At 38.5% G+C, this 10,793-nt stretch overlaps 2 protein-coding genes across 2 annotated transcripts in view; both read right to left on the bottom strand.

The window, feature by feature from the left end:
• LOC119424504 (prostaglandin G/H synthase 1-like) overlaps nt 1-6,978 on the bottom strand; it is a 15,999-nt gene extending 9,021 nt beyond the window's left edge. Inside the window, exons 1-2 of the mRNA XM_037691989.1 lie at nt 6,972-6,978; nt 6,799-6,873 (exon numbers count right to left, since the gene is read on the bottom strand). Of these exons, the coding sequence (XP_037547917.1) occupies nt 6,799-6,873; nt 6,972-6,978 (82 nt within the window). The remainder of the gene's footprint in view (nt 1-6,798; nt 6,874-6,971) is intronic.
• Nucleotides 6,979-10,300: 3,322 nt separating this feature from the next.
• The window catches only part of rpl37 (ribosomal protein L37), a 6,714-nt gene continuing 6,221 nt past the window's right edge, over nt 10,301-10,793 (bottom strand). The window contains 2 exon segments of the mRNA XM_037691988.1: nt 10,301-10,461; nt 10,552-10,695. Coding sequence (XP_037547916.1) covers nt 10,344-10,461; nt 10,552-10,695 — 262 coding nt within the window. The 3' untranslated portion in view covers nt 10,301-10,343.

Here is a 10,793-nt window from a genome sequence, read left to right as displayed (position 1 = left end):
CATTTCCCTTGTTTCCATCAATACCTCAGAGTTGAATAAGAGTTTTGTCCCACTCCTGTTTAGAGTGGGCCAAAATTCTTAGGTTTGCAGACATTTATTTAAAAACAGCTCTCTGAAATTCCCACCAAATGTCTCAGTCAGGCTGAGGTTTGGACTTTGGAAAATTGATGATTTTTGCTTTTTCAGCCATTCTGTTGTAGATTTGATTTGGTCCATGTTCCAGCACGGTCCAAGCTTCAGCTGTCGGACGGCTTCACATTCCACCAAACACAGAAAACTTCATCAGCTCAGTGACTGCAAAGCCCACATCATCACCATTCCACCTCTCTGCTTGATAGTTAATGCGAGGCATCTGTGCTTGATGTGTTGGGTTTAGTTTCCACCATAGATGGTGGTGTGCTTTATGGCCAAACATCTTTACTTTACTGTAGTTTAATCTGGCCAAAGCATGTTGTCCCACAAGTCCTGTGATTCAGATGAAACCAACAAACTGAAGTTGTGCTGCCATGTTCTTTTGTAGAAATTATTCTTTCCCCTGCAGCCCCTTCCAAATAAGATGTGTTTCATAAAACTTTAACCTGATAACTGAATCTGAAATGGAGCTCTTTTTTTTATCATTGCACAGTCTGATCTTGGGGTGAGTTCGCTGGGATGTCCACTCTTGGCAGCTGTTAAATGTTTTCCACTTGTGAAAAGTCTTGCTCAGTGTAAAATGATCTAAGTTTATGTAACATATGCTGGTGTAAAGACTTTTTAAAGATATCTATAATTCCACTTCAAGACAGATTACAATAAATAACAAAATATTGACAAATTTCTTTCAGTGCAGATTCATTTGATCCAAATTTGGTCTAAATCGTTCGAATAACTACAACAAGACAGTTTCAGGAGAAGAACAACCGGATTATTTTATGAGAAAGGCTGTCTGTCAATAAATTCCTTCCAACAGGGCTGCTGCATGAAGGGCCTTTGGGTTTTATTACAGCGTGAAAACATCTGAACTACTCACACAGACCACACAGATCGAACTTTAAAAGAAAAGCTGATGGAAGAAGCAATGAATGAATGAATGAATGTCCAAATTAAAACTTAATTAAATGTATTTCAAGACCTAAAATGAAAAATTGGGACATCTTTAGACTTTTTAAGACCCTGAAACTCTAAATTATGAACCCCAGATTGTTTTGGAAATGTCCTTTTTTAAACCCTTTCCAGATTAACAAGTGGAATCAGTTGTATCTCTAAATTCATTTGTCTTTCCGCCTTGGCATTGTGTTATCGCATGTAAGCATGTTTGCTCCAGAGTCGAAAACTGCTACATCTTCTGCTTTTATGGAGCTGATCAATTATTCAAATGTATTTGGCCACCTGGCCACTTTCCATGATTAATTTTATAATAATAACAATAATAATACTTAATTTGTATAGCACTTTTTTAAACAAATGTTACAAAGTGCTTCACATTAATCAATTAAAACATCATAAATGACACCAGAAACACAAAAGTATACCAAATCAATTAGAATCCATAACGATATAAGAAAAAATTACAATAAAAATACGAAGAAATTCAGATATTAACAGCCTTATTATACAATTAAGTTTTAACTAATGATTTAAAAGAAGACAATGAAGAGGCCTGTCTAATATTAAGAGGAAGAGCATTCCACAAATTAGGAGCCCTGACCATAAAAGCCCTCCCTCCTTCTGTCACCAGTCGAGCTCTGCGAGTGGAAAGTAACAACAGATTTAAGGATCTGAGATTGCAAGAAGGGATATGCGGGTAAGAAGCTCAGATAGATATGATGATGCAAGACCATTCAGGGATTTAAAAACAAACAATAAAATTTTGAAGTCAATTCTAAAAACCACAGGGAGCCAATGCCATGAGGACAGAACAGGAGTGATGTGCTGATATTTATGGGATCTTGTGAGAACGCTGTATTGTTTTGTACTAGATGAAGACGATTAAGAGAACTTTGGGGTAGACCAGAAAATAAAGAATTAATCAAGATGACAGGAGACAAAGGCATGAATAAGAGTTTTTGCATCGGTTAAAGAGATACATTCTCTAATTTTGACAATATTCCTAATTTGAAAAAAAATGCTGTTTTAGTGATGTTCTTAAAATGTTTAGAAAAACTAAGATCAGAATCAAAGGTCACCCCCAAATTTCTGGTTTCACGAGAGCAGTTAAAACCAAGAACATAAAAGGACTGAAATACTAAATCCCTTTTGGCCTTGGGTCCAAACACCATCCCCTCAGTTTTATCGTTGTTGAGTGAAAGAAAGTTATCAGAGGATGGTAAGTTCATTGAGAGCAGAGAGGTCTGATGGGTTAATAGCCTAATAAATCTGGGAATCGTCTGCATAAAATTGAAAAGAGACATTAAATTTATGAATAACCTGACCAAGTGGTAGCATATGAATGGAAAATAACAGTGACCCAAGAATAGACCCTTGGGGGACACCACAGGTGAGAGAAGCTGAACTGGAGCAATTATTGCCAGAAATTAAAGAAGGAGTTCTGTCATGAAGAGAAGATTTGAACCACCTCAGAGCAGACACAATGTGCAATTATGGACGCAGACAGAGAGGGAATTAGTTTGTCACTCACAGCTTTTCAATCTTGGCTTCATTTTCCTTTAATGATAACATGACGAAATCTTAACCACCCGAGGTTAAAATTTTAAAACCTTTTGTAGGCCAGACTGAATGAATACACACAGTTTAAACATCCTAATAGCATTTCTGTTTGTTCTGCACTTTATTTTCAGTATCTTTCTATATTTACACACTGCATATACACACCTCTACTTCCCAAAGCTGCCACAGCTGGCATAGATCTGGGACCTTCTTCAAACAAAATACTTGTAAAAATGATGAAGCAATATTTGTGTAGAAACTTCATTGCTAAGGTGTGGACAAACTGCAACATTACCAATGCCTTCAGCAATGCTCAGGCCACGACTTCTGAAGAATCCCATGAGTGTGACTTTTCTGCTCATGTGTGTACTTGTTCACCACTAAGTGTGTGCAACAATTTCTACTCTTAAAATATAAATGGCTTCCAGAGAGACACAGACTCCAGCACGAAGCTCCCCTGAGTCTCAAACGGAAGAATGGGGTTAATCTCAGAAGGTAATTTGGAGCCTTCGTTTAGATTTTAATATCAAGTTGACCCTGAGCACAAGAGTCCAAAACAGGCAGAGCCTCAGGTTTGAGGGATTTTATCATAATACTGCAATGATTTTAATTGTAGTTGCCTTCAGACTCTGTTTAGGATAATTTATGACCAGAATGCTCTCCTGAGCTATGGGGTGTGTGCAATCTCACACACATCGAGATGCTGACAGGAGTTTTGTAACCCAGCACCAGGTGTTACTAATGAGAGGGCAGGGCAGGTCGAAATACCACGAGTGGCTTTGGATTTTGGCTCAAAACCCTCGTTCACACATCACTTCTGTTGACAGAATCCCAAAGACAGAGGGGGTAGGTGCTGCAAAATAAATGTTCACAAATGCATTAAAACTTTACAACTTTTTACTGTTTATGCAATTCAAGACATTGCAATCCTTGTTATGAATGACTCTCAGCTACTACCATACCAAATTTTAGCTAAGCACAACTATCTTTGTGTAGGCCAAGGTTAATTAGCTGTGACAGTCATCTTAAATCAAACTGATTATGTAATAGATTGATTTTTGAGCAGGCACTCAGGAAGGCTTACTATTTGCAAACAAGAAACATTCATGTCCATAAAAATGGTTTATCCTCTGTTTTATGAGCCAAACAGGAGGGACGTAATGGGTTGATTAGTAGTGTTTTTCAAAGTGGGGACCACGGCCCCTGTGGGGTCGCCAGGGGGCACTAGGGGGGCCCCAGAAAGCTGGAGAGAAGAAGATTAAAAAAAGCAAAAAGAAAAAAATAGTAACAATAGTAATAAAAATTGCCCACTAGAGCAATCTGTATTTGTCATTTCCAGATAAACATGCTTGAGAGAGAAGTTCGATTTCTTTTGTTTTGTTCTTCTGGTCAACAGTTTGTCGAAAAGTTGTTTTTTCCAGTGGGAATATGTTTAAAACATGCTAGTTAATAACTGTAAGGGGAAACAAACATCTCTTATGTCCTCTCCCCCTGCCCGGGTTGTTGCTCGGAAGGAACACACGTTTATGTCAGAATTAAACAACATCTTTAATGTTACAGACTTCAAAATGTGTGAACAAGAGAGAATTGTATATTACCTGACAGATGAGGGGGCCCATACAATACAATTCTGACGTGTATCAAGTCTGTTCCCACATTTATAGATTGTTTTCTCTACCCCGTGACACTTCCTGTTTTAAATTTCTATCCAATCAGTCAGGCACACATTAGCTGTCATCTCTTTCAACTGAGTAAGTGACACATTTCTCTTTCCATTAGACAAATTTTAGCACACACAAACACATAATCTTACAATGACTGCGAGACTCTGATTATCCTTTTGATAACTTATTACCTTATCAAGCTCTACGGTTGTTCTGACCTTTGAAGCTGCTCTTTAACTCATCTTTAATTATTTTATAATCCCCACACATACTCAAATGATGTGAACTATAATCTAACTTTATAGTTTGGTTATTTAACTGAACAAGAACCTGTGAGTTGTTTTGTTTTCTCATTAAAGGCCTTATAAGGAACTATTTTCCTACTGACAGCAGAAAGTGTCATGGTTGATTTTAAAAGTTAGCAGTCACTAAAAATATATTATTTATCAGCTTATGGCCTAGATTGCACAGATATTCTAGTCATCTTTATATGATCTATGTTCCATAATTCATAACTAAACCTTATATTCACCAACCCATATTATTAGGGGTGCACTGATTGCAGTTTTCTGGCCAATCACCGATCACGATTTCTAAAAAGTCTGATCTGCCGATTCCAGTTTTGGTCGATACTGATTTTATTTTATAAGCGACACCGTCAGGTGTTATAAGGTCGCAATGCATCTTCAATTTTCCAATATTATTTTATTGAAAAACATACCCTTGAACAATTTCCTAGAAATAATACAAACTTGTTTTAACTGACCATGAGGTAATTCTCTGAAATATAAAGGAAGTTCAGATAATTGTTGCTAAAACAAACAAAAAAATCGGTAAAATCGGTTTCTCATGCAAGTATCGTCCGATTTCCGATTTCCCAAAATTAAGGAAATCGGTGCCCCTACATATTATGTTATGTTCCACAATTTATCATCAAAGGTTATTTTATTCCTAACATAACATTTTCATGCTCGGCAGCTGTAATTATTAATTGAATATAGTGAATAAAAGTTGAAACGTTCTAAAAGTTGATGGTTCTTTATATATTTTGTAGCATTATTTGTAGGTTTGCGAGCAGGGCCTTGGTCAGAAGCTAATGCTGTTTGTGGGGGGGTCATAAGGAAATGTTTGGGAACCCCTGGATTAGTGAACTTTAAATGAGCTTAGGGACTGTGTTGAATATTTAACAGACCGTTCTGAATATTTCACTTCACATGGCAAAAATATTAGCAAAGCCTTCGTTGGGGGAAAAGTCCTGAATGTCTTTAGCAGGTGTAGCAAAGCGCATGGAAAGAACCAGGCGTAATGAAAGACTTTTTGTGCATGCAGACACAAAGAAACAAAAGGGGGGGCAGAAGCAGGGGTGTTACGTTTCAGAAACTACCAACAAACAAGTTCCTCAAAACTTTTGTTTAAGGAGAAGATAATGAGCCGTGTTAACGTGAGCGCTCAGTGACAGATGAGAGTTTAGACAAGCATGAAGCGTGAAGAAACGCTCGTGATAAAGATTTCTGAATATTATATAGTGACTATAACTCTGTCAGTTTTACAGATATTGAGCTAACATTTCACATGGTAGTAGCTGAGAGTCATTCACTACACATATTTTTAGGTCACGCTGAATCAAACGAGATTGTGCAGGATGTTTTTTTGAAGTGGGCGGACTACCTGCAACCCTTCAAGGCCCTTTCTTTGGAGGGATTTTATACATGACCCTGTATGCGTGCAGACGTGCCTCTCAGTTTCCCCCCCATTTTCTCTCAAACCACATCTGGCAGCTTTATAAACTACATGCTGACATCTGATTACACAAGTCAAATGGAGTTCGGAGCTCCTCCAGTTTCAGCTACACAAGCCGTAAGAAGAAATACAGAATAACCGCGGCTGAATGAGGAGAAGCTTTCAACCCACTGGGACATGCGGGCAATAACAAGAACACAAAATGTTGTTTTGGAACAAAAAAAAAATAGGAGTTTGTCAGGACCTGACAATGAAATTGGATAAGAGCGAGAGCAGCTGATAACATCTGCCTGAGGGTAAGAGGGTAAACTGGTGTGAAGGGACGATGTGTCCGTACAAGTCAGACAGGAAAGGTTTGCTTAGGGGGGTGGGAATGCTGCAAGAAATAAATCCATTCTCCAATAATCCTGCTTTAACTTTAACATAAAATAATGTAGACACTTAGATTTTAGGAACTTATAAAAAGGAACAAAAGGGTATGCAATGATTTTGTCTGCAGTGATTTTCCTTCCTAATGATGCCCTGTCATGAGTGTCTCGCTCTGCCTGTCGGGACCTGCTTCTTTGTTTTCTAAGCTACAGGAATGCCTGGTTGACTGATGGCTGCCTCATCCATTAAGTCCAGAGGAAGACTTGATGAAACAAGGGATCATGAAAAAACACCAAGAATCCAGTTTCCTGCCTCAGCTCAGCTTTAGACCAGCGATGGCTCAGACTAACGGATTGATTTGGTCAGAGCAGGCGCCTACCTGTAAGCTCATCCCCCTGGCATCCAGGCTCTCGTAACAGCAAGAGAAGAGCACAAACCGATCCCAGGACAGAAGCTTTGGAGGGAAACAGTTACAAATCAGAGTTGTTATGGGAGCAAGTCCCGATTGAGCCCCCACATAAAGAAGCACAAATTGGGGCTCCAGTCACTTACCTCTCATTCCAGCAGCCTCAGTTTCAGAGAACTGTCATTCCAGCTCATAAAACTGTGAGGGGGGAACGTGCAGCAGTCCAGGCTCGGCAGGAGATGAAGGGCTGGAACAGGAGATCTGGAGTGACAAGGCAGCAGGACAGGCCGGTCAGCAGGTTTCCCACCCTCGTTTCTGAGAGCTGCAGCTCTGCTACAATGAGCCCTCACCTCCCATCAGATGGGAAAAGGGGAGAAAGTGGGAAGGAGGTTCCAGCCAAATGCAGCTCTGCAGCTTTATCGCCTCCTGCTGGGTCCGTGTCAGGACTGGGACAGAAATGTTCCCCAGTCTTCACATTCAAACATAAAAACCTAAATGCATCATCACCCACCGCCAGAAAGGTGACGTAGGACAATTTTTTTTGTTAGCAAAATATCTCATGGACCACTGGGCAGAATTTAATAAAACTTTAAGAAAGTAAAGCAGATTAACTTTTAGAGATGACACCAGTTACTCATCATTGGATATGCCAGTTAATTTAATAGCTAATAATAATAATAATAACATTCTGTCATTTTTAAATGGTCTTATTCTGAAAATTTGGTGCATTTCTTCAAGAAAGACTTAGCTTTTGGTTTTAATATTTGAATACAATCTAGATCTGACTTTGAACACCATTTGAGGTAAATTTGAGAACTTTATTGTGAAAAACAAATGCAGACACGTTCCTGTTTTTAGTTTTCAACACCGCCTTATAATCTGTTTGTTTTTTCCCACTACTTTTCTTTTTGACTGTCCTTTGGCTGCTATTTTGCTTTGATTTGTGGAAAGAAAAAAAAAATTTAATGCCTCTTTTGTGGCGGTCTATTGTTGTTATTCACTGTTGTCATCACTCTTTGTTAAAGAAATTAGGTCGCTGTTGTAAATGAGTCTCTGAGGCTGAATGGGATTAACCTGTATAAATAAAGGTTGAATGAATTAACTTTATTTTGAAAAGTAAACAGCTCAAATGTTTCTACTAAACCACATCAACAATGCAGAGTGAAACTCAACTCATCAGTATCCTGATGCATGCTCAATAATCCAGGTAGAAAAATCTAAAAAAGTTCAATCTGGTCCTCTGGACATTCAAAAAAACAAAACAAAGCAAAACAACAAGAAAAAATGTAGAAACGTTTCATCTCTCATCAGAGAGACTTCCTCAGTCTGAGGTGCTGTTTTCAGCTCAGTCTCTTAAATAGCACCTTCTCAGAGTGGATCAACCAGTTTTGCTGCTGACAACCAAAACCAGCTGATCACATGCTCAAGAAGGACCATCAGCCTAACAATGGATCATTAGCACACTGATGGCTGTTTACTGTTCACAGAGGGCTGAGTGATACTAGCAATCACAGCATTGTAAGAGGGGGACAGTTGAACACGGAGGCCTCCACCCCTGTTTAATGATGGACGATTTCTTTTCACAAAGATGGCCTCCTTTACTCTTCTCTCAAACCATCGTTCCTCTCTGTCCAGGATGTGAACATCTTCATCCCTGAAAGAGTGACCGCTGGCCTGGAGATGAGTGTAGACCGCAGAGTCCTGGCCTGATGATCTTCTGTGCTGGTCCATCCTTTTGGCCAGTGGCTGTTTAGTTTCCCCGATGTAAGACTGATCACAGCCCTCCTGACACTGAACAGTGTACTGTACTCACTGTACGAAATGTTTCGACATTTTTTTTTGTTTGTTTTGTTTTTTGAATGTCCAGAGGACCAGATTTACCTTTTTTTAGATCAACTCATCAGTGGTACTTAAGAGGAATAAATTCCAATTTAAAGGTGCAGAAAGGTGAAAACGTCCTCCTGAGTGTGGAGGAGGGTTTCTGGCAGAACATGGAGAAAGCTGAAGATAACTCAGTGGAATGCTACTGCTTATCTGTGACTGAAACCAGACTGGTGGTTGAGGTCACAGGTCAGATCTTCACATAATTTAGAAAACAAATTTGCAGGAAAAATGAGCCGACAGAGAAACTCAAGTCATGAAGCACAGATAGACCACAAAGGCTTGTTCTTCTTTGAGTGGAAAATGAGACGTCAGACTAAAGTCACAGAGTGGAATGACTTTAATCTGAATTTTAACTCAATAAGTGAGGTTTTAATCTGTTATGACTAAATTTTTTCCCAGCTGAAGCCATAAGTTTGTAAACTTAGTCATCTGAGCATTGTTTGGTGCCTTATAAATATTTGTTTTGTTGCTAAGGAAGTTTTGAAGCCACTTCATACTCGAGCTGTGTTTTATCAAGTTGTGTAAACAGGAGCTCAGTAAACTCGAGTCAAATTTCCAAACTGGCCAACTCGTTATTCCTCAACTTGAGATTTTATTAAAGCTCTGGCACGAACTGGTGGCGTTTTACAGCTGCTGGTTTTACAGAATGTGGAAACAGTGAGTTTGATTTGTCTGTGGCGTTTAAGAAAATCTTCAACCTTTCATCGATGGTTTCAAATTTATCAAAACGTTAACGTGCTCCATCGTCAAGTTTTGCAGTAATCAATCCTTTTAAGTTTAAATTATTGAATTCATTTTTACAAGAACTGGGTTTAACTTCAACCAACTTCACGAAGAACTGGTTTCTGTTCCCTTACTCAGAACAGTGGATATTTCTGATTGTTTTTTTCTGAAAAGCTTTACTTTGATCATTTGTTCACTGAAGTGTCACTTTGGTGGTGAACGTATAGAGCTATCTGTGGATAAAAGTGAGGCGTTGTCAGCGAGAGGAGAATCAGCTCGGTTTATTTAGAACTTGGATCCCTCAGTTTGAGCTTTAAGTCAGTGGAAGTGAATCAGAATAAACAGACTATTTAATGCTCATCAGTCTGAACCACTTCAGACTAGCCTAAAGTACTCTTATTACTCATAAGAACACCTCATGATAGTTTTACACTTGGTTCTGTCATTTCCTCTTCCACTTTGCAAGTAAAAGATGGAAACTGTCTGTAGTTTAGATATTGGGATAAACACAAGTGATGTTAAAACAGACTGCGCTATTTTTTAATAAAAATGTGTTTTAAAAGACGTGTAATGTTTAAATACCAACTCAACTATTCATATAGGCAAGTACCCAAACTGAAGTACTTGTCCTATTTTTGAATTGACAAATTAAATGTTTGTAGCGTCCTGGTTTGAAGAAACTAGAGCGGTATGGCTTCCCAACACTCGTAAAAACTTCCCAAAATAACTACACCAATATTATTAAAATCCAAGCAGATACTGTCATCCAGGACACAAACACCTTAAAAAAAATTAACTTGATTTAATTGATATATATATTTATATATATATATATAAACATTATAAAATGAAGATGCAATTCTGAAGCTCCTGTTTAACATCCCATTTATTTTAGTCAAAAATCGTGTCATTTAGGATGAGCTGGAGGCGGCCACTGCAGCACGTCTGGGTTTGGGGGTGGTACCTTCCCGGAAACCATTTCTAAAAAATAAAAAGGGAAAACAAAAACATGATGAAAAGGTTTGTAAGCTCAATCATCCAGGTAGATAAATCACAAAAAAACAACACGATTTAACCTTTTTTTTTTTTGTACAAGCATGATGGTTACAGATAGTTTACAGCATTTTTTCCCTCTTAGGTGAAACTGATGAAGACAAGTAATTTTGTTTGTCAACCACAGCCTGCAGGTGATAAGCCTGGACCCCACAGCGACAGCACAAGGTGTGCGTCTTGTTTCAGCGTTTACCAAAAGATGCCCCCTTTCTAGGTGACAGATCAGAAACAATTCTCAGAAACTTTAGTTTAAACAAACATTGTGGGTGTCTTGTCTCAGAATATAAAATAGAATCACAGAAAGTCAT

This window comes from Nematolebias whitei, chromosome 18 (genome assembly GCF_014905685.2).
Source record: "Nematolebias whitei isolate Nwh7 chromosome 18, NemWhi1, whole genome shotgun sequence".
Taxonomy (NCBI): domain Eukaryota; kingdom Metazoa; phylum Chordata; class Actinopteri; order Cyprinodontiformes; family Rivulidae; genus Nematolebias; species Nematolebias whitei.
This window is presented reverse-complemented; position numbering and strand designations above follow the sequence as displayed.